This window comes from Pan paniscus, chromosome 11 (assembly GCF_029289425.2).
Source record: "Pan paniscus chromosome 11, NHGRI_mPanPan1-v2.0_pri, whole genome shotgun sequence".
NCBI lineage: Eukaryota > Metazoa > Chordata > Mammalia > Primates > Hominidae > Pan > Pan paniscus.
Window position 1 is genome coordinate 80,832,021 of NC_073260.2, and position 24,102 is coordinate 80,856,122.

At 45.2% G+C, this 24,102-nt stretch overlaps 1 protein-coding gene and 1 long non-coding RNA gene across 6 annotated transcripts in view; one reads left to right on the forward strand and one right to left on the reverse strand.

The window, feature by feature from the left end:
* The window catches only part of TLE1 (TLE family member 1, transcriptional corepressor), a 107,034-nt gene extending 89,315 nt beyond the window's left edge, over nucleotides 1–17,719 (reverse strand). For all 5 annotated transcript variants that reach the window (XM_008963852.4, XM_008963855.4, XM_003811447.6 and 2 more), the window contains exons 1-4: nucleotides 17,578–17,719; nucleotides 16,691–16,791; nucleotides 15,190–15,253; nucleotides 15,033–15,077 (exon numbers count right to left, since the gene is read on the reverse strand). In XM_008963852.4, the coding sequence (XP_008962100.2) occupies nucleotides 15,033–15,077; nucleotides 15,190–15,253; nucleotides 16,691–16,791; nucleotides 17,578–17,601 (234 nt within the window). In that variant the 5' untranslated portion in view covers nucleotides 17,602–17,719. The remainder of the gene's footprint in view (nucleotides 1–15,032; nucleotides 15,078–15,189; nucleotides 15,254–16,690; nucleotides 16,792–17,577) is intronic.
* A 1,434-nt stretch (nucleotides 17,720–19,153) lies between these two features.
* Nucleotides 19,154–24,102, forward strand: part of LOC134728542 (uncharacterized) — a 59,387-nt gene continuing 54,438 nt past the window's right edge. Inside the window, exon 1 of the long non-coding RNA XR_010109058.1 lies at nucleotides 19,154–19,328. This is a non-coding gene — a long non-coding RNA (uncharacterized LOC134728542). The remainder of the gene's footprint in view (nucleotides 19,329–24,102) is intronic.

The window sequence follows — 24,102 nt, forward strand, 5'->3', positions numbered from 1 at the left end:
AGAATTCCAGAAGCTAATCAGAAAAAAAAAGAAAAATTTAAAAAAAAAAATCACAGCTTTTTTTAGGTATTTAATCTTGCCATAAAATAATAACCCAAACAATGGCTGCATAAGATCAGTGATACACTGACATTGATCTGTCTGGGACCCTTTCGGTAGGTAAGCCATACTTCATAAATTAGTCAAGAAATAAGGATGGGCTGGGTGCCATGGCTCATGCTGGTAATCCCAGCACTTTGGGAGGCCAAGGCAGATGGATCACCTGAGGTCAGGAGTTCGAGACCAGCCTGACCAACATGGCAAAACCCCATCTCTACTAAAAATCCAAAATTAGCTAGGCATGGTGGCGAGCACCTGTAATCCCAGCTACTTGGGAGGCTGAGACAGGAGAATAGCTTGAACCTGGGAGGCAATGACTGCGGTGAACTGAGATCACACCACTGCACTGCAGCCTGGGCAACAGAGTGAGACTCTGTCTCAAAACAAAAAAGAAACAAGGATGAATACAGATTTAACAACCAGTTCAAAACTAATGTATTCTTAGGCTGGGTATGATAGCAAATGCCTGTAATCCCAGCACTTTGGAAGGCTGAAGTGGGCGGATTGCTTGAGCCCTGGAGTTCAAGACCAGCCTGGGCAACACGACGAAACCCCGTCTCTATTTAAGAAAAATGAAGGCCGGGCACGGTGGCTCATACCTGTAATCCTAGCACTTTGGGAGGCCAACGTGGGCGGATCACAAGGTCAGGAGTTCAAGACCAGCCTGACCGACATGGTGAAAACCCACCTCTACTAAAAATACAAAAATTAGCAGGGCGTGGTGGCATGTGCCTGTAATCCCAGCTACTCGAGAGGCCAAGGCAGGAGAATCGCTTGAACCCGGGAGGCGAAGCTTGCAGTGAGCCAAGATTGCACCACTACACTCCAATCTGGGCGACAGAGTGAGACTCCGTCTCAAAAAAAAAGAAAGAAAAAAAAACCTATATACTCAGAAAAATCCAGTCAGTATTTGAAACCTCCTTATACTTCCTCATTATACTTCCATTTAATTCATAAATATCATAGCATCTAGGGTAGTCGATTATAAAATACAGATTTCTTACAAGATTCAAATGTCAGCAGTTCCCCTCCTAAGTTAGTGGTATGATTTTGGCCTTTGGTCAGCTAAAAAGTACAGAAGTTGGATACATGTCAATGGTCCAATTCCAATCTCCTCAGTAGCTGTGCAGAGACATTGGCTCTGAGGGAGCTCACGGCCCAGGCACTGTAAAAGAGCCAGCCCACTTACAAATGGAAAAAGTTCTGGGACCCAGGCCAACTGGCAGGCTAGGGGGTTGTCAAGAACCTAGTGCTTCCCCTACAGATCCTCAGGGTGTCAGGGCCACTTCTCAAGCTAAGCAGAAAGAGCCATGAACGCGGAGCTTCTCAGCACACCCAGATCAGAAGGCAGCCAACTTTGGAGCTTGTTTGAGAGCAGGTACTGGCACAACTTGTCTGAACTGTGCCCTGCTTTATCTCAAATACTTACAAAGACACACAAGAAGTTTCTACTGCACTGTGCTTGGGATTAAGAGTAAACAGCCTAAACTTCCAGTTTGACCAATCCCAATGGCTCTGCCTTTCTCCCCTGCAATAAATAATAATAATAATAATTATTATTATTATTATTATTATTTGAGATGGAGTTTCACTCTTTTTGCCCAGGCTGGAGTGTGATGGTGCGATCTTGGCTCACTGCAACCTCCGCCTCCCAGGTTCAAGTGATTCTCCCGCCTCAGCCTCCCAACAATTTTTTTCTTTTTGCTTCCCCAAATATTAGTACATCAGCAGCAGCTGTGAACCTTGACTGTCAACAAAAATCTCAAGCCCATGGAGTAGATGGAGAAAGATAGCACCACAACTACTCTACTCACAACTTTTGCACAGTACTTTACAGAGCAAAAAGAAAACTACATGCACACACTCCCCACAGGTGTACATATCCCTCATCAAAATGAAATTTTTTCTTTCTGTAACGAAGCAACAACTTGACCCTCTAATTCCATACCCTGCTTGTTTTCAAAATGACAAATTTTCCATGTTACATTCGAAAGAAAAACTCTGAAATATACCTCCTAGTCCTTATTCTGCCAAAACTTACTTTGATAGAATGAACCAAATCCTTTGTTGTTCTTCCATCCCTTTAAACGAAAAAACTCAACACAACTTTATTCTCACTGATAGTTACATTACTTAAAGTTATTGCCTTCCAAGGACACATTCTGCTGTTTGGCCAAAGTAAGACATTTTACTTAGACAATAAAGACTGCCAACAAGGCCGGGTGCGGTGGCTCACGCCTGTAATCCCAGCACTTTGGGAGGCTGAGGGAGGCAGATTACTTGAGGTCAGGAGTTTGTGACCAGCCTGGCCAACATGGTGAAATCCCGACTCTACTAAAAATACAAAAATTAGCTGGGCATGGTGGTGCATGCCTGTAATCCCAGCTACTCGGGAGGCTGAGGCAACAGAATCGCTTGAACCTGGGAGGTGGAGGTTGCAGTGAATCGAGATTGTGCCATTGCACTCCAGCCTGGGGGACAAGAGCGAGACTTCATTTCAAAAACAAAAAAACAAAAAAACAGACTGCCAACAAGTCCTTTTTTTTTTTTTTTTCCTTTTAAGCCTAAAGATAAATGCTTATGATCTTAGAAGGAAAGAAATAAAACACAGTAATGGGAAAATCAATTCAGAGGTAGGAAAGAAGCTGGGTTTGCAAAAACAAAATGGAAGTATCAGTGAAGCATGGTCTAGAAGTCCAAGAGCAGGGGTAGAGTTTTAAAGGGACTGCTATTTAGATCACAGCTATCCCTCAGAGCGCCCCCATGCCAGGAAACTACGCAACTGCTCCTGCATATGGTAACTCACTTAATCTTGGTAATTACCCTATGGGGTAGGTGCTACTGTCATCCCCTAATCCCACTCACCTGTTTTCTCTTTTTCAAGGTGGAATAATTAGTATCCACACAAAGGGAGGCTGGGAAGGTTGACGGGGGGGCGGGGGGCTCCTGGCGGAACAATTCCTAGGGCACATGGAAGCTCCATGGATGGGGACTATGACAACTCTAATGTTGTCATTGGAAAAGCTTACTGTAATAATAAACCCAAAAAGCCGACTTCTGAAAGCCAAAGAGCTGAGAAAGACAACTATGTGAGAATGGAGTGTGTACCTGTATCTGCAGGCTGCATGGGGACTGGATGCCCTTTCTCCATCTGGTGGTCCATCCTTTATTCTCTCCATACCAGACCAAGACGCAGATCAATGTTAAGACCCTCTTTCCTAAACCGAAAGCAACCTTTTTATTTTCACTCACTAATCCATAGAGGCCTTTCAAATGGCACAAATAACGGTGGCTGCATTTTGTTCTCTAAATCAATTTTCTCCCCAGCCATCAACTAGATGTTCCCACACAGAGAAAGAACAGCCCTTCCTTTCTAATTCAAAAATCCATACTGCCATTGCCCTTGCAAACTGCTAAACAAGCAGTATCGGCAAGTCACTTGTGTTCTGTAATACATTTACTGCAAATCCCAATGGCTTGCCTTCTAATGCAGTTTTCTATTGTGTCTGTGCGTGTCAATACACTGGCTGGCCACTGTACTTATAAGAAGCTCTGACCAGCTGTTTGCTCAAGGCATCAAGAGGGCACCGAGAGGAAACAAAGACTGTGCTCCTGAGGAGCAACCGGAAGGCCACAGCATTGAAGGGCCTGGTTCCACACACTGGGGTCCTCAATGAGGTTTTGTTTCTGGTCCTTACCCCCTTACCACCCAAGGTCCCTGAGGCCAACTGAAAATCTCCATCACGACAATTCCATACACACAAAGTTCAAAATCAGAGTCCTTCTGCAAAATTATTTCTATTTTCTTACCTATCGTTGCTAACAATATTTCCCCCAGCAAATATACTGGTTACATCTTAAAGGTAAAGTATAAGTCAAGTTTCATTGAGGGGTCAGAACAAAGAGAGGAGGACTTTGTAAGGGGAGTCCAGCTTTTCTGCGTTAAATAAAATCTCAAGTGACAGTTGAGAAAGAAATCACCTAAAAACCGTGTAATGGTGGATCACCTAATACAACCACGCCAAAAGTACAAAGGGCAAGTCTAGGAGGAAAACCCTATAAAAACAGGTGAAGACAGAATTCTTAAAATGTACATGGACGCCAGGTGTGGTGGCTCACACCTGTAATCCCAGCCCTTTGGGAGGCTGAGGTGGGAGGATCACTTGAGTCCAGGAATTCGAGACCATCCTGGACAACATAGTGAGACCTCATCTCTACTGAAAAAAATCAAAAAATAAATTTTAAAAAAAGTACATGGAAATCCCTGCTTCATGTTATCAGTCTAAACCAAGGTCGGTAGCTAAAGAAAGGCCTGATCCTCTATCAAGTCCTTCCAAATTCCCCATATTATTAATTTATTTCTTGATTTTGGGGGAAGGAGGAGCCTATGGAAGATATATGACAGATAGATATTACAAAATGTTAATTTATAGACTCCAGGTATCATACAGGTGGGTATAATATGGGTATTGCTGTGTATTTCTCTTTTATTCTGTAATTTGAAATTTTTCATAATAAAATGTTTGGGAGAATGGAAGACACTATGTAAAGACTAAGTAAATAATCAATGGTTATACTCATTATTACTAAGAAATCTGGTGACAAGTCAAGTTTAATGCCTTGAGAGAAGCTTGTCATGCAATTCATCTACACTCTATTGGCAGCTGCAGTTCCAGGGACACTAATGCCTGCACATGCTCAATTCACACCAAACCTAGGCCCCAGCAACATGCTAGTTTTGTTTATCTCTCTTTTTTAGTCCAAACCCAAACATATTACTACAATAAAACTCCTCACTAAGAAGTCTCAGTGGTTACTGACTACAGATCACTCTTCCAAAAGAAAAACTGAGCAAAACTGGTTAGATAAGGTTATTAGAACTGAAAAGATTTCATTTTTAATTTTAGCATAAGGACTCACACTAGTTTTCTTTTTTCTCTTTTTTTTTTTTTTTTTTTTTGAGACGGAGTCTCGCTCTGTCGCCAGGCTGGAGTGCAGTGGCATGATCTCAGCTCACCACAACCTCCAACCCCCTGGTTCAAGTGATTTTCCTGCCTCAGCCTCCCGAGTAGCTGGGATGACAGGTGCCTGCTAATTTTCGTATTTTCAGTAGAGACGGGGTTTCACCATGTTGGCCAGGATGGTCTCGATCTCCTGACCTCGTGATCCGCCCGCCTCAGCCTCCCAAAGTGCTGGGATTACGGGCGTGAGCCACCACACCAGGCCGACCCACACTAGTTTTCTTGATTCGAGTTTTTAATCTGAATTCCATGGACTTGTTGAAGGATCTTGAGATGCACACAAACAGCCAAAATCGTTGGGCAAAGCTATCCTGGGTATTTGTGTGTAAAAACATGTATAAACTTTTCTTGCAAAGTAGCTTTCACCTGATTTTCAAACGTTCAGGGTCCAAAATGGATACAACTACCACTACACATAAGGAGTACCCAAAACACAATATAATCAATGCCTACTCTGGATAACTCATCGGGAAGGGTAGATGGAAGTCCCTAACTCAGCTTCAAGCAGACTGCAACCTAGTCGGAGCAAGGAAAGAAGCACATGAAAAACCATTATTACAGGACACTGAGCAAAACAAGTGCTGTGACAGCCTGCCACTGGGTAGTCCCAGGCCGCCTTGAAGTAAACAGGTGGTGGTGTTTGAACTGGGACTTGAAGGAGACTGAGCAAGGCCATCTGAAGGTTGATACAAAAGCCTGGACTTTTTATAAAGAAAACAGGAAAACTCAAAACATACTTTCAGCAAGAAGAGGCCTATTTGGCAGGATAAAAGGAAATGCAGGAAGAGAAAGAAGCAGTGGCCAAGACAGGAAGGGAAAGTACTCAGGGGTAGACACAGCAGGCTATGAGGGACAAAGAGGTCATCACAGGGGGAAGTCAAAATTTAAAAGAACACACATGCAGGATAGGATAGATGTAATCCCAAGACCCTGAAGACAATTTACATCTGCTATCTTAAAGATGCTCCCTTTCCAGGGCTGGAGTTCCCAGGGTGCGGCCAGGTTTGACATATGGGCTAGCAGTCTCTGAGCAGTGGGGACACTGGGCAAGTCAATGGAATGTGTGCTGAGAATAGGAACATTTCATTTTACCACTGTTTAAAATGTTCATTTATTTTAAATGTATACAACAGTGTAATACAACAACATATGTATGTAACTTACACATTTGGCCGGGCATGGTGGCTCACGCCTATAATCCCAACACTTTGGGAGGCCAAAATGGACGGATCACTTGAGGCCAGGAGTTCAAGACCAGCCTGGACAACATGGAGAAACCCCGTCTCTACCAAAATGTAACAATTAGCTGGGTCCGTGGTGGCACGTGCCTGTAGTCCCAGCTACTCGTGGGACTGAGGCAGGAGAATAGCTTGAACCCCAGAGGCAGAGGTTGCAGTGAGCTGAGATTGTGCCACTGCACTCCAACCTGGGAGACAGAACGAGACTCGTCTTCCCCCCCCAAAAAAAAAGACCTTACAAATTTAAAAGTAAACAACTCAGGCCGGGCGCAGTGGCTCACACCTGTAATCCCAGCACTTTGGGAGGCTGAGGTGGGCAGATCATGAGGTCAGGAGATCGAGACCATCCTGGCTAACATGATGAAATCCCGTCTCTACTAAAAATACGAAAAATTAGCCGGGCATCGTGGCAGACGCCTGTAATTCCAGCTACTCGGCAGGCTGAGGCAAGAGAATGGTGTGAACCCGGGAGGCGGAGCTTGCAGTGAGCTGAGATCGTGCCACTGCACCCCAGCCTGGGTAACAGAGCGAGACTCCATCTCAAAAAAAAAAAAAAAAAGTAAACAACTCAGGTAAACGCACTCAAGCTTTTCACCAAGAGGTTGTACGTATACCTAGACTAGTATCATAGACTAGTAACCTACTTAGATCAGTCATGGTGCTAATACCAAACCCAGTCTCATGGTACATGTATTTCAGTAGTTTGACAAACTGCAAGATTTGGACGCGCAAGTTCAAACACACCTACATTCTCAAAGACTGATTCCACTTCATCTAATGGATAATGAATATCCATTAGTACACTGGGAATAGATTTCAGGGATGATCAGCAAGCTACATATACAACTCTATCCCTTCCAGCGTACAGTGGTGTATATCTAGCATACTTAATTTTTTCTCTATTTGGAAGATGAAAAAGTTAATTCAACGGATAGAATTTTCAGAATTTGTTTTTTCCTCCCAGCTTTTTCCTTCTACCAAAAGTGACTTGTATCCTACTCTTTTTCTGCTAACATATTTTGTGGTCAAAGAATGACTAAGCAGCAACTACTACTATAAGAAAAACTAAAATAAATAGCTGTTTTTTATACCTACTATGAGAGCTTACAGGGGAGGGGATAAACAATTGTGCCCACCATTATGATTTTTATATTGCTTCAAAGAAGGTAAATAGAATACAATTTATTGTTTGTGTGTTCTGAGACAAGGTCTTGCTTGTGTCATCCAGTCTAGAGTACAGAGGTGTGATCACAGCTCACTATAACCTCCCCACTCCTGGGATCAAAAGATCCTCCTGCCTCACTCAGCACTAGTACTAGCTAGTACTACAGGTCTGTACCACCAGGCCCAATTAATTTTTTTTTAAATCTTTTATTGTAGAGATAGGGTCTCGCTATGTTGGCCAGGCTGGTCTCTAACTCCTGGGCTCAAGTGATCCTCTGGAGCTGGGATTATAGGCATGAGCCACATGCCTGGCTTGCAACTTAGTAATTATTAAAAATTTAGGGGCTGGGAGCAGTGGCTCACGCCTGTTAATTCCAGCACTTTGGGAGGCTGAGGCACGTGGCTCACTTGAAACCACAAGTTCAATACCAGCCTGGCCAACATGGCAAAACTCCGTCTATACTAAAAACACAAAAAATAGCTGAGTGTGGTGGCACGTGCCTGTAATCCCAGATACTTGGAAGGCTGAGGCAGGGGAACTGCTTGAACCTACATACCTGTAATCCCGGCTACTCAGGGAGGTAGAGGTTGCAGTGAGCCAAGATCGAGCCACTGCACTCCAGCCTGGATGACAGAGCAAGACTCCATCTCAAAGAAAAAAAAAATTAGGGGCTGGGACCAGTGTCTCACACCTGTAATGCCAACACTTTGGGAGGCTGAGGAAGGTGGATCACTTGAGGCCAGCAGTTTGAGACCAGCCTGGACAACATGCAGAAACCCCATCTCTACCAAAAAATAATTTTAAAAAAATTAACCAGGCGTGGTGATGCACACCTGTAATCCCAGCTATTCCAGAGGCTGAGGCAGGAGAATCACCTGAACCCAGGAGGCGGAGGCTGCAGTGAACCAAGATTGTGCTACTATACTCCAGTCTGGGGAACAGATTAAGACTCTATCGCCATTAAAAAAACAAAAAAGGAAAAAAAATTGAATGTTAAATAATGAAACATGTAATTTTGCTAAATCACAGGTTATTTGATAAAATCATATATCAACACTTCCTGGATTTTCATTAAAAAATATTACGGTGACTGGGTAGTCTACAAACAATAATTTTAAAATTTTTTCTTCAATTTTTTTCTTTTTTTTTTCCCCTGTGGACCCTGCTCAGGAAGAAACACAAGCAGCAAATCTGAAATCATTCCTTTGCAAACAATTTTAGAAACCATACTTTTGTTAAATCAAGTGAATGGCAATACATGAATATCTTAATTTATGTTAAAATTTCAGTGCAAATTTATTTCACTTTTCAGATCAAACCACACCTCACGGGGAAAAAAAATCAGAAAACCTCTCTCCTCCTGCCCACACCTGCGCATCCTAGTTCCACTTAAAACATCACACCGTATTCACAGAACAATCCTCTGGTGAGGAGTATTTTGAAGGTACAGATGCCTATTCTTGTCAAATAAGCCCACCGACAAAAACAGCTGTCTAAAATTTACTTAAAAACCACTATACTAAATACCCTGTAGTAAAGGTACTAGTTGTGAGAATTTCCATTTTTAAAAATCAGAGGCAACAATAAGCAATAGAGAGGGGAGAGGGTAGGAAACGAAATCAATCAAAGCTTTGAGGAAAGCCAGTAAGTTTCTCAGTTTCCTCCCCTTTAATCCACTTCTGGAGACCACAAAAGGTTTAATAATAAAACAGCAAAGACTCAGATCCATGGAAACTTAAAATGGTTCCATGAGCCAGTAACTGAATATATTTTTAGTTTAACTACCACTCAAGATGATTTATTTAAATATTTACTAAAGAAACAGATTTTCTTTCTGTTTCTTAATAAACACTATTTGGGAGAACATCTTAAGCCCTCTGGCGAAGGACGCTCCTCAATTTGCACGCACGAGGTGCTGGGTTCTGCGGGTGTAAGCTGGGATGGCTCCCACCATACGAGGGAACAAACAGACTTTTGTCTAGTCTAACCCTCATTATACAGAGAGGGGAACTGAAGCCAGGGAACGTGTTCATGACTTGCCCAGTCCCGAATGGAAATCCCCAATTAAATGACTTCAATGAACTACAACGGAACCAAGTCAGAGCCTATAGTTCATGGCCACTCCCCACAGGACAGGTAACCAAAGGCAGAAAGAGCGGGAGGCAAGGGAGGTGCTGTGGCCCTGCAATGGCCTGACTCTACCTCCTGTCCTCACCCTATTCCCAACTCCCCCTGTTGGATCCTGCCCTAATACAAAATTTGGACATGTTGTTCCTTGAAGATTTTGGGGGCATTCCGTTTGAATTTTCAAAATATTGATCATGATAACTATGTTTTCTGATTTTCTTAAAATCCATGCCCAGGGACTCCCTTGCCTTACTCCAGTGCAAGTCCAGGACAAAAACCAGCCACTGGCCCACTGCTGAAGGGTGGGGAAGGTGACTGAGAGGTGAGAGATCAGTCCTGCTTGCTGATAAGAAACAAAGGCTAATCTTGCAACTCGTAATCTAGGCTCTAAATGCAGAGAGCCTTCTCTCTTTTAACTTATGCTTGCAAAGAACAGGCCTGGCTAATGAAGTTGAGGACCACTCCAATCTTGATGACAGCTACCCTCTTTGTATGACAAGATTATTAACACCTGCTGGAGCTTAACTCTAAGTGCCTATACTCTAGCTAGTCATTTCCCTGTGTGAGATGTTGACTTAGGGGGAAAAAAATCTCAAAGTGAGAAACTGTAGACAAAAACACACATGGTTAAAAAACAAAAAACAAAAAAAACACTAAGGTAAAATTTGCAAAAGAGTAAAATAATCACATCTAAGGAAATATCCCACAGGTGAGTCCGTAACAGTCCCATCTAAATACTTTTTTAAAAACCCACTAAAGAACAACGCATTTTTCTAAGAGAAATTTTAAAGCACACATCAAAACTGTAAAAGCAGTTACACTCCAAAATTTACATGGCCTGAGATGTTGCTTGCTGAAATATCACATGGAGCTCGTTCCCTTTCCCAACCAGGATTGCAGAATATATCATCCTTCCTTTCAGATTTTCAGAGCTAGTCCTTTCATTTATTTTTAAATGCTTCACCATCGGCCGGGCACAGTGGTTTACGCCTGTAATCCCAGCACTTTGCGAAGCCGAGGCAGGGGGAATCACTTGAGGTCAGGAGTTCGAGACCAGCCTAGCCAACATAGTGAAACCCCATCTCTACTAAAAATAAAAAATAAGCCAGGCGTGGGGTGGTGGACTCCTGTAATCCCAACTACGCGGGAGGCTGAGGCAGGAGAATCGCTTGAACCCGGGAGGCGGAGGTTGCAGTGAGCCGAGATTGTGCCACCACACTCCAGCCTGGGTGACGGAAAGAGATTCCGTCGCGCAAAAAAAAAAAAAAAAAAAATCTTCACCATCCTGGAGAGCCCAGTGCTCTCACTCTGCCCATTCTTCAGCAGAACACAGGCACAAAGTGACTGATCAAACTCCCTCCCCATCACTGGGTCTCCACCAGGATTCCTGACTTGTTTCTTCTTAAACATACTTTAACCTGAGGACAGTACTGCTCAGTAGTTTTACCTACCCATGGCCTGTGACCCTCCTCTCCCCAAAAAGACCAGTCAGCGGCACTGCTGATTTTCCTAACTTTTAGAACATACATTCAGGCCTGACATGTCTTATAAATCATGAAGTTCATCAGCACAAAGAGTCAGAACTGAAGAGGCAGGCACTAGGGAGACATGGTCCACCTCATCTTCCTGATGGCAGCATGAGGGGACAGGAAGAAGCACAGACAGGCCGGGTGTGGTGGCTCATGCCTGTAATCCTAGCACTTTGGGAGGCCAAGGTGGGTGGATCACTTGAGGTCAGGAGTTCGAAACCAGCCTGCGAACATGGGTGAAACCCTCTCTCTACTAAAAATACAAAAAAAAGAAAAAAAAAGTTAGCCGGGCATGGTGGCGGACACCTGTAATCCCAGCTACTCCGGAGGCTGAGGCAGGAGAATTGCTTGAACCCAGGAGGCAAAGGCTGCAGTAAGCAGAGATCGCACCACTGCACTCCAGCCTGGGGGACAAAGCGAGATTCCATCTCAAAAAAAAAAAAGCAGCAGCAGCACAGACAACCCTGGAGGAGGCAACCCAACTCAAGCTTCAATAGATGCGTGGCCTTGAGCAAGTCCCAGACTCTGAACACGTGCACACAGCTGTAGGCAGAGCAAAACACCTACCCAATCTACTCTGGAGGATGCCTACGGAGGTCACAGAAGACAAATCACACTGAAAACTGTTCATTACTGTGCAAATTAAAGCCACCAATGACAATTTATAGCATGGCTGCATCAGCATGCTGAAAAGATAACATGAGTGGGCTAAAATAAGGCTTATGTGTGCATTTACAGTACATCTTGTTCCCAAAAATATCCAATGAGGTAATATCAAACCATATGACAGACAAAAACATTTAAAGATCACGCCACCACACACACTAGGCACAGCTAGGCAAACCACCAGGCTCACATCAACTTGCTGTTTTTTAATGCACCGTAACACTCTGATGGTATCAGAACTGCCTCAATTTTCCATGAGACATTGTCTACCTCTACTGTATAGAGATATCTAGAGTTTACCATCCACACAGATAAAGATGGGCAGACAGGGATCTATAAAGGGCTCCAAGAAAAAAATATTCTTAGTGCTACCATTGAAGACTTAAGTATCTATTACCATTCCTGTTTCATTGCCTTTTCGGTAACCCACCACAAACGGGAGCAGAGAAAGTAAAGGGAAGGCTTATCAGGAAGTGTTGACACAACCTAAACACGGGCTGTGGGCACCACACCAGGGAAGGAAACCACAATTATACCATTCTTGATTTGGATGCACTTTCACTTTAAAACTTCCAGACAGGAAAGTCAGCAGTGAGATTTGACACTGAAATCTCTAGAACTCACTCCTTCGACAAACCCGTTGAAAGGTGGGAAGGGAGAGTGGTCGTCACACTGGAGACAAATCTTAACAGCATTAAAGCTCTCTGTACGGAAAGTTTCCCCATCACTGCATTTTTTTTTTTTTTTTAGTAACAAAGATGTTGTCAAAAATGACAATTTTTTGTGTCCCCTGATGATGCCTTGCTAGCATTTGGTTATAAGCCATAAAGCAGGAATAATTTCAGCCTGTCAGGAGTCTCGCTAATGCCCAGTTTCCCCCTAGAGAGAATTCCTGTCAAATCTAATGAGAGCTCCAAAGGCCCTCTCTACAATATAATGAGCACTTAGGCCATGCTGGTGATCAGGCGGCAAAAAGCATCAATTTGAGCTTGGCTACACCCTGGGGGCCAGACGTCACCAGTTTTAATAAGAATTATGATTACTAGCTGCACCAAATGCCTCCTCAGAACTTATTATTAATGTGTGACATTCAGAAGGATGTTTTTCAAATGTAAGTCCACTTTAAACTGAATTACAGCACTACTTTGCACAGCACTCTATTTAAGGGTCTGTCAGCATTTCCAATATCAACTAAATTTCAGGAGGCTCAGTACCCTACTATGAAGAACATGGTGTCTCTCAGCTTTTCACGTTTTTCCAATTGCTAAGCCAATTATACACAGCATATTATTAATGCATACAGGCTCACGGACAGACAGTATATAGCCACAAATGCCTCACGCTGTATAGAAACTCATTAGAAAACGATTCTCACACCATGGTGCTTCTGACCCACTTCACCCCTTCTCCCTACATGATAAAGAAGAGGTCATCCCGCCACATAACCTACAGGAACCCAGAAGAATTACACACCTCTTTTAGCTCCTCCAATAAACCCAGCACCAGCATATAGCATCACACTGAGGTGGTGTTCCCTTGTAAAAGAGTCAATGAGGTTATTAAATCCTTCGAGTTTATGGGTTTAAGAAAAAGCTCAGTCTCCTCTTACTCTTCCATAATATCTGTTATCCAAAAAAAAGTGCCCTTCAGAGTAACTTAAAAAAAAAAAAAAAGATTAAACCGCCTAGGCCAAGTTTATTTGCATAATTCACTTAAATGACGATAGATGTTAGCCATAGATCTTCTAGCCCATTTACTATTAACAAGTTACAAGTGCCTGGATAAGGCACTAGCCACTGAGAAACACACAAAAACAAAGGCACAAACCCAACATAAAATAGGCTACCAACTTTGTAAATCATAGTAAAATCTGCATTTTTAAAGGCCCAATTACATTATTAATAAAAGGCCCTGAAAATCACAATCTCTTTCCAAACACAAATCTGAGAACAGATCTAATGTACACGATAACTTAACATTATGAAATCTATGATGAATTAAAAATCAAAGAGTGCAGAGTTACAAAAGCAGAATTCAACTCTGAAACACACTTGCTTAATGAAAGTCTTTGAATATAAGGAAGATCTGAAGGCTGAACTAATCAATTTCTCCACTGTGCCCCAGCCGGTCAGCCATGCTCTTTAATTTAATGAAACAAGGGTTTGAGATGAAATAGCACATATACATCAAGTAAGAATTGTATTGTTGCACTTTGAAATGTGTCCAACTGTGCAACTTCATCTGATGATAATTTTTTAAGAGGCAATCGATTTCTAAAAGACTTATTGTACCAGCGTCTTGATGAAAAAGTGAATGTCAGCATATCTCCAGAATACTTACACCCTGCCATTAATGCTTTCTTTGGCAGACAATGACTACTCAATCGAGGGTCCTTTGGGCTGAGCAATCATTTAGCTTTTCTTCTCTTATGAGGTCCTTAGTGCCTTGTTCCAGCTCAATACTCTTTTTATACACCATTATAGTAGCCATAAGTGTGAATTTTATGGGAACTTGCAAACTCATAGTCATTGCTAGAGCTTTCCAGTCACTAATCTTTTCATGCTTTAAAAACCACTAGGACTGAAGCAACTCCCAACATATGCTCTGGCCATAAAAAGATGCTTTTTTCACATCCACACCTGCAACAACTGAGAAATTTTTCAAAAATTTGTTTGCTAATAAGCCACTAATCCTGACTGTTGCTTCATGCAGCCCCAAAGCATAAAGAATACTCCACAGATAGTCATATACCTTGATTACCATGATTAAAAAAAACTCCTGAATACCCTTCTTTCCCCCCCCAACAGGTCCACACTTCCTTGCAAAACAGCACAAAAACATTAACTATTCTAAACTTCAGCAACTGTAGAAGATACCCAGCCCTTTCAAGAGGATAAATCTATACAGGTGAAAAAGTAAACTCAAGTCTTAATTCCTATCTGCCAATAAACAGGCTAGTTTATATTTCCAAAACACCTCTCCCTCTCCTAGTCATTTAAACACTTGTAATTATCAAGAAGCAACCCTTGCTGCAGAATACTACCATCAATCCACAGGACAGGAAACCAAGGCAGAAAAATAGCATACAAACCCCCACCCCTAGAGCCCACTACTGAGAACAAAGCCAGTATTATTAAATCATATGAACTGATGTCTCATTTCAGCTTGAAGTTCAACTAAAGCTTACCTGTTTGTGCATTTCAATGTTTAATCCATATGACATTTCATAATACTGTAAAGAGAAAAAAGAATCAAGCATTTCATTAACTCATGTTTTTTACACTCTGCTAACACGTTTGCTAATATCATATGAAAAAGGAAAAAGTCCGATCTTTGATACCTACCATCACATAGTGCCTCTGCATTTCTGTCTTTTCACTTGCCAGTTTCTCACATTCCAATTTAAGGCTAGGAAAACAAAACAGGCAACTTAATGTAAACATTATGTCACTTGTTTTAACATCTGCCTCACATATTTGCACTTCAAGTAAAAACACAGACCAATTTGGAAAAGCCATAAACTATCTAGGTAAACACCCAAAAGCTTTGTCCTTGCATTTAATAGGGAAAAGGAATAATGTGAACAATACAAGGTGTCCATTCAGCTACCATTCTTCTTGGTGCCTATCTGGTTAGATGACAAGAATGAAAAAAATCTGTCAGAACCTCTAACTGATTCCTCCTCATGGTCATCTGCTCCCTACCTTCCTGCATCAGTTTGTTTCTCTGGACTCCACCAAAATCCGGCCCTTGCACAATCTTCACTCTTAGGCATAGGCTGTGCCATCTTTGCCAACTCAAACGGTCTCTAGGTTTGAAAATCCTATCTGTTAAGTTACTCCTACAATTGCTGGTCCCTTTCAAAACCTTTGGTTTTTAAATCCCTGCCAAAATATGTCAAGTAGCTACTGCAATAAAGTGGGTTGAAGTTCTCCCTGCTGGGTAAACACGGTGTGTGCAAGTATGCCTCAAGCTGCAGAGATATTATCTACAAGTAGACAAAAGGTCAATAATGAGAAAGCCCCTGACAAAGTAAGAAAATTCACACCCAAGCCACTTCGCCTCATCTCTGTGCTTTTTCTCAAGCATGACAAAAGCAAAAAATGTCAATACAGTTATTTCTGAGTTAGAATCAGGTAAAACTTCATAGGAACAAGGGAAAGAAACTAACCTTTCTGGGAGGTTCACTATTGGCAGAGTATTTTACAAAAATTTATAAGTCCTTTGAAGGTAAGTCTCATTACTTGAAGAAACTAAGGCTGAGATGGATATAAATGTGACTCCACTCTCTCATCCTACCCAAACCAATCCGAAATGACGCCAAAGCAGGTGAGCTTTCTTCTTTATACTATTATACCCACCTCCCTCACCATCACCAATGATGGGCAATGTTATAAGCATCTAGCCTTCCTTAATGGACTTTGCCTCAGAAAACCCAATTTTCTAGTATGGCAAACAGCGATTTCAACATGGCTTTGCTTCCCTGAACCCACACTCCAGGACTGAGACATCGATTGAACCAATGTTTCAGCTCAGTCTGCTGAAAAATAAATACATGAAGTGCAAATATTGACGATTCTCATGCAACTCCTAAAGACATGAAAAAGGACTCCCTGGAACAGTGCAAACCGGCAAAAGGGAAACAATGGGAGGAGGAGGAGACAAGAGAAGAGGCGGCCCGGGAAGAACCAGGAAACGGGGTAACTTGAATGACAGGTCTTAACTGAGACTCCACACGCCACCGCCTGGACGCAAGAACTAAGTACAGGCGCCGCCGCCACCCGGCTGGGCGCAAGGGGCACCGGGACGCCCGCGACCACTCGCCTGGCGCGGCCAGACACGCACCTGTGATACTGCGCCTGCAGGAACTGGAATTCCTCTTTAATCCGGTCCAGGGACTCCGGGATAGTGAACTTGAAGGGCTGGCCTGCAGTCTGGTGCGGCGTCTGGGGGCGACCAGCGAGGGGGACCGAGGGACGGGAATGCGGGCGGATGAATAAAGCAGTAAGTCAGAGAAGGCAAGAACGGGTGGGACATAAACAAAAAATAAAGTTAGAAGTGGCTGAAAACGAGGCCCCAAACTCGAGTTTGCCCTTCACTTTGGGGAGGGGGAAAGCGGACCCTCCCCGGGCCCCGGCTTCTAAAGAGGCTCGGAAGCTCTTCCCAGTTTCCAGGGCGCATTGCGCTAAGTGCGCCCGGGTCACCAGGCCAAAGGGAAGGGGGGTCCCCGGCGGCCAGGGAAGACCAGGCCAGATTGTCGGTGTCGCCGCCCCTTCCCCCACGGCGGCGATAATGACCCCGGGGACCAGAGGAGAAAAACAACTCCTTTACGCTCCCCATTCCCAGAGTCGCCGGGGCCACCTCCAGACGCACCGGAACCGGGGCCGCATTGACATGTAAATAGGCGAGAGAAGAAACAAAGGGGGGGCGCCCTGCCCCCACTCGGGGAAGGTAGGGGGGATATGGCTGCAGGAGAGAAACCCCAGCCTTCCCCAGCGCCCCTGTCCGCTCGGTATAGACGTCAAGTAGGAAGACGCCCAAAGGGAGGGAGAAAATTAAGAGTTTCGGCCCACTCCCCACCCCAGGAAGAGAGGGCCCCAGACCTCCCCAGCCTTATACCGCTGAGGGCGAGAAAGTCCGCCGGGCCGCAGAAGCCACCAGTCTCCCTACCGCCCGGGAGAAGCGCCTCCCCAACGGTCCTGCCCCCCCACCACCACCCAGCCGCGCCTCACCGGGTGCCGGCTCTGCGGGAACATCGCTCTGGCGGCGGCCGGGGCTCTGTTCCCCGGCAACTCAATTCTCCGGTCAATTTCCAACTTTAATCCCGCCGAGGAAAATTAAGCCGGAAAGCCAAGCAGAAGCGGGGAGCGCGCTGGCCACGCACGCAGGCGCGCTCCGCCGGGCGCACCGGCCACTCGGCACCCGCAGCTGCTCCGGCTCCCGCTTCCGTCGGTGCGGGCTCCGGCCCTCAGGGCCACATTAGTGGGCGCCCCAGGCCCAGCTGCTTCAAGAACCTGCGCGGAGACGTCGGGCGCTCGGGGACTGTGCGCGGGGGCAGCGCTCCAACCCCCGGCCTCAGCCGCCCGGGCGGGGAGGCGGGGGCGCGGTGACTCCGACCGCACTCCCCTCGGCGATCCGCGTGCGCGGCGCCAGTCCTGGGCAAACAAATCCAGACGGGCTGCTTTTCTTTGCTCTTCTCCTGGTCCGCCTCCTCTTCGGGCTTTCCCCGAGGCGGCGGCGGGCGAGGTGCAGGTGGCGCGGCGGCCCCCGCTAACCCCACACAAACGCGACGCTTTCGGGGCGACTCCCGCAAGATTCGGCTGCGCCTTCGGCCAGGTGCTCGCAGGCTCCCGGGACGCAAAGGGGAGCGAGGTTGAAGACGCGGCGGAGGCTCCTGGCCGGGGAGCGACGGATGACGAGGCGGGGAAAGTGCGGAGGGCGCGCCGGGAGGCGGCTCGGCACGCCCCGTGCGACCAGCACTCGGTGTTCTCCGCGGTTGCACAAACCCTCCGGGCCCGACGGGGCTACTCCACCGAGAACAGTCCCGCAAGTGGCCGCTGCTCCTCGAGCCCGGGGAGCATCAGGGCGCCGCGCCTCGGGCGCACTCGCCCTGCACGGCCGGACCGGCCGCTCCGGACCCTTCTTCCGAGCTCCTTCTTCCTCGGTCTTCTTTCTTTCCTTCCTTCACCTTCGTGTGCTTCTCCGCAAAGGGCGCTCCAGCCCACTGCGAAGTTCTCTCACCACCCGAGGGACGACATCCACGAGATGGTGGGGAAAACAGCAGGAGTGCGCTCCGCCAATCGGCCACCCTCCCCGGCGGGCAAACTCTGCGGGCGAGTCCAGAGTAGTCACAGCGGTGGGGCCAGCGGGGGTTTTGGTCGCCGCGGGACCACGGAGGTCCGGGCTGGTGGCGCGGGTCCCGCCCGGCCGTGCGAGGGTGGGGTGGCGCAGTCGGCTGCCTCCGGGACGCGGGGCACAGAGTACCCGCCGCTGTTTCTGCTGCTGCTGCTTCTGCAGCCGCCGCTCCCACCGCCGCCGCCGCCCGCGCCTCTCGCGCCGCTTACATTAACACGCGGTTTCACACTCCGGAGCTAACCAGCGCCGGCCCCGCCCAGCCCCGTTCGGGCGGGGGGCGTGAGCGCGGAGCCGGCGGGGGACGTGAGCCCGGGAGGTTGGGGTGGGGGGGGGGGGGGCAGCAGGAGGCCCGCATCAGCCAATCGCGTGCTCTGCAACCAACGTGGGGCGCTGACGCGCTCCTCCCCGGAGCCTATGGCAGCGCAGCGCCGGACGGGGCGTTCTCCCTCCCCCCTCCTCTCGCTTCCATCTCCGCCGTCTCCTCGGTCTCCCTTCCCATCCCGGCCCCTCCTCCGCCAGCCGCGTCCTCCCGGGCTTGGTGAGGAACTGTTCCTGGAGGAGCCGCGGGACGCCAAAACCAGCCAATGGGAAGCGGCGATTCGCGGAGATTGGCACTGATGATGGGAAGGTCGGTGGGAAGGAGAGCGGCGGGGCTGAGCTGTCAATCAAAGTAACGTGGGGCTGGCTAGAGAGCGCGCGGGCGCGCGCTAGCGGGAGGGACTGGCGAGCGTGCAGCCGAGGAAGCTGGGGGCTCGAGTTAGCAAAAATCCTGCCACTTGCTCACTTTTCCCTTTAATGAAAATCCTCAGATCTAAGTGAAAGTAACTCAAAGACTAGCTGCGGAGTTTCTTATTGGAGGCGGAGGGGGGCTTTTGGTAATTCGAGCAAATGTGTTTTTCAGTGCTGGACCCCTTGTTTGATGCTACTCTAAAAGTGAGGCCACATTCAAAAATTTATCTGAGGTTTGTTTTTCCTTGAGCTGCCTTTTTACGGATGTACGAGAGGGAGTGGACTGTGCACTTAGTTGGAAATGCGTAAATGAGCAACGCCACGGTTGGCGTAGGTACACCAGCAAAGACGACTATGATGTCCTCCCACCCCACCCACCCCCTTTGCACCCAAAGTGGTAGGATTTGATTTTTATTGCAGGATTTCAAGCCACTTTTCAAAAAGATCGTCCTGTCCCGTTTGGCGGGAAGGATTCCCAGGGTGCTGCCAGAACAAGGCACGCGTGTCCGCAGATGAGACGTTTTGCCCGGGGCGCGAAATCCCAGGTCTTCGTCTTAAAAGTCCTGACATCGCTGTGTTGGGAGAGGTGGGGAGCGACTGAGGTTTTTAGGAGCTTCTCAGCTACAAGACCACGAGTCTGTTTCCAATTCCTGGGAACAAAGAGAGACAATGTAATAAACCAGCACTGAGACCTGAAAAACCTGTCCCGCACACCCCACCCCCATAGTCTGGGTGGTACTCCTGAGCTGAGCTGTGTGAAGAGCTAAATGGGAAGAGTTAGGTAAATGACGTGGCTAAGGTTCTTATGAAGTGGAACTTGAGTTAAAAGGGATTTTGAGATTGTAATAATCAAGACATGCTGTATAATTAATGCTGAGAGTCTTTGGTTTTTGTGTATGTCTCTAAATACACAGCAGAAAACCGTCAGTATTGCCGCATTTATGCTTTTGTTTGAGGAACATTTCAACATGAGCAGTGAATGAATAATGCTGGTTTAGCCAAACGGTGGTAACTTCTTCCATAAGGGCACATCTTGGACAAGTATTTATCTTATGTTGGAAACTAGTTAAGTTTTTGGTATTAATAACCCCCACGTTATTATTTTATTATTTTACCTTCAAGAGACTTACGGGAAGGAGCTTATTTAAACAGACATACATTTTATTTAAAGATGTGCTTTTACAGAGTTCTTTTTCTTGAAATAGTTTTAGAAGTCGTTTTAGATAATACATTTCACTGTTGGAGTTGTTTTTAAATATGTATGATATTGATTTGTCTATAATTGCATCACTCCCAAATATCAATTATAAATGAAAAAATAAAAAAGCGATTTTAACCAGTCTGTACGAAGCCATAGTAAATTCTTAAACAAGTTGGGCATTGTAGCTTTGTGGTGTTCTCATTAAGTACAGTTGGGAAGGCAGCTGTATTATTCATTTTGCTAACATGGAGAACAAAAAAGAAGAAAGCACTGCCTCACTTTCCTTGGTTAAATTTGGTGACGATGAGAGTTTTGCTCGACATACAGGACTTTTTGGAATCATAGGATCCCAGGGCCTTTAGCAACCTGTTTTCCTTGAAATCATCTAGTGATTGAGCCACATATACCAGTCTGTGGCCAGTTCATCCCATAATCAGCTCCAGGACCGGATAGAAAGTGCTTGGATGCCACAAGTATGCTTGTATACATGCTGTGACAACTGGAGCAACTGATATTCCTCCCCGGCTTACCCAGGCTTTATGTGGTGCCTGTATCTTGAATAACTGGCACACTCCCATTAAGTTTAAACAGAGCCATTAAAATATGCTTTGAGACGGGGCAAAAGTGTTGCTACTTGTCTTCTTTCCCCACCCCGCTGCCCTCAAAATCAGTACTAAGGCATCTTTAAATGTTCTCTAATGTAACTACTCACAGACAATGTGTCTGCTCACCATATTTCCCAGTTTGCCATGAGTAAACACTAGAAATTCTCTTTTAACTAGTCTTTCCTTGCCAATAGAGTTTGAAACACCAGGCCTTCTGATTTCCTTATAATGAAGTATCTATAGTATCTACAGAGCATTATGAATTTAAAATTGGAAGGCCTTTAATTGTGTGCATAAAAATGGTTGGTTTTGGTTTTTGAAGCCTTGTTTTCCCATTTAGAGCATCGTCTGTCAGAGTGGGAGAAGGCTCTGCCCTTTTCAAGGTCATATTTTCTCCATGATTGTCATGCTGTAATAATTATACTACAAAACTCTCATCAAACTGCATTACAAATGATGGTGTTTAAACAGTCAAGTAGCTTTAATCTTATGTTTTAAATAAATAATATATGTGCAGATTGCCTACAGCCTGTTTAAAAGAAAATAGTCCTCCTCATGAAATCTATAATTTTGGTCTTCCATTTAAAGCCTGTTAACCATAATCTTCTTTACCTTTAACATTCATATGTCACTGATGTTTTTATATGAAATGTATGATGCTCCCACTGGAAATTTTCTCTGAAAAACACAGTACCCTTTTTATGCTCTGCAGAGAAACAGAAAGATTGTCAGCTTGTTCATTTTCTTTTGATGCATATGTGGGTATATTCCCATTCATTTGTTGCTGATTATCAAATTTTCAACTCAGCAATAGCCTAAGTAATTACAAAAGCTAGATGTTATCTGGTACAGATACTAAACAAAATAGGAAAAGTTATAGATGCTGATCGTAGCAACTAGACATCTTTTAAATCTATTACTTTTTTATTTGAAATAATAATTGTAATTTTTTAATTTTTTTTGGAGACGGAGTCTCACTCTGTCTCCCAGGCTGAAGTGCAGTGGTGCCATCTCAGCTCACTGCAACCTCTGCCTCTTGGGTTCAAGATTCTCCTGCCTCAGCCTCCCCAGTAGCTGGGACTACAGGCGTGTGCCACCACACCCGGCTAATTTTTATATTTTTAGTACAGACGGGGTTTCGCCTTGTTGGCCAGGCTGGTCTCAAACTCCTGACCTCGTGATCCGCCCTCCTCAGCCTCCCAAAGTGCTGGGATTACAGGCATGCACCACCACACCTGGCCAATAATTATAGTTTTTAACAGACCACTTTTGTTGTGTTCTCTTCCTTTTAGCTGAGAATTATTGCTCATACATTTCCTCATTTGACTTTTTTTTTTTTTTTTGAGTCAGCGTCTCGCTCTGTCACCCAAGCTGGAGTGCAGTGGTGCGATCTCAGCTCGTTGCAACCTCCGCCTCCGAGGTTCAAGCGATTCATGTGCCTCAGTCTCCTGAGCAGCTGGGATAACAGGCGTGTACCACCACGCCCGGCTAATTTTTGTATTTTTAGCGAAGACAGGGTTTCACCATGTTGGCCAGGCTGGTCTCGAACTTCTAACGTCAGGTGATCCGACCGCCTTGGCCTCCCAAAGTGCCGGGATTACAAGCGTGAGCAACCCCGCCCCACCTTTTTTTTTTTTTTTTTAATTGATAGTTTTCTTAAACCTAAGAATGTAGGGTCCAGAAGAATTTTTCCCAGCATTTCTTTGTAATCCTTTTCTCCCCCACTCCTTTACCAAAGAAAAGGGCAAGATGGACCTGGAGGTGAAAGGAAGAAGGCAGAGAAGGAAAAAAAAATCAGTAGCAGATCCATGCAGCAGTAAAACCTCAAATAAAATCACTTCCAAAGAATCTCTTGCGGTTTCACACAATATGGTAAAATTAGAGATTGCAGGAAACCAACTAAATTAAACTGGGAGCATTTGAAGAGAAATGAGCAGACTTTATGAAAATGACACATTGACTGACCAGTATGCTTTTTTATCAACAATTTCTTTGTTAAGACGAAGATCAAAGGAACCTGCATATGTTTTCATTTTGTTCTAACTAGAAAATTACATCCAGATGTTTAATAGGCATTTGGTTGGTTTTTCAGCATTGATTAGATATGTTGGTTCTGTTTGCTTACAAGTGCAGCCGGATCATTAGCTAATGCAAAGAAATGTTTGCTGTGAGTTGCTAATTAGGGCTTTTGGAAACCCTCCATGCTCAAGAACAATTTGTACTGTGGCCAGAAGAACTTGAGGGACTTGGGGAAGTTGTTTTCCCTTCTCTGTCAGAGTGGGGAGAAGCAGACAGCCCTATTCCCTAATCTCCCTTTGCCTAGGGGGATTGCGATGAGATCCCCAAGGATTGGAGTGCAAATAAAGTAGGAAGAGACCACACAGGCACTCCCAAACATGGAGAGATAAATGTGCTCTTTCTGGAACCAGCACTGTGCGGTCTTTTGAGGTGGGGGGAGCGAACATCTAAAACGCTGGATATTAACATGTGGAAGATGCTTGGTGCTAATGTTATCAAATACACAGCATTTTTAAGTATACTTTAGAGACAGATGGGAAAGCCCTTTATGATAAACGAGTGTACTTGAATTCATTACTGTAGTACTTATAATTAAAAATGTCTCCTTTGCAATTTCAGTACTTTTACAGGATACGAGAGACCAAGCTTGGGAACTAGAAGGCTGGGGAGAGTGAAAGGAGTGAGGGAGAGGAATTTTGGAAGCTAGGGTGAGCCTGGAAGGAAATGCAGTGTTTACTTTCACAGCCCACCCATTCGTTTACCTTGTTAAAGCCCCAGAACTTGTACAAGATTAGCTATTCCCTCAGTATTCAAATAAACTGTTTGGGAATTTGAGGAACCAGGCGGAT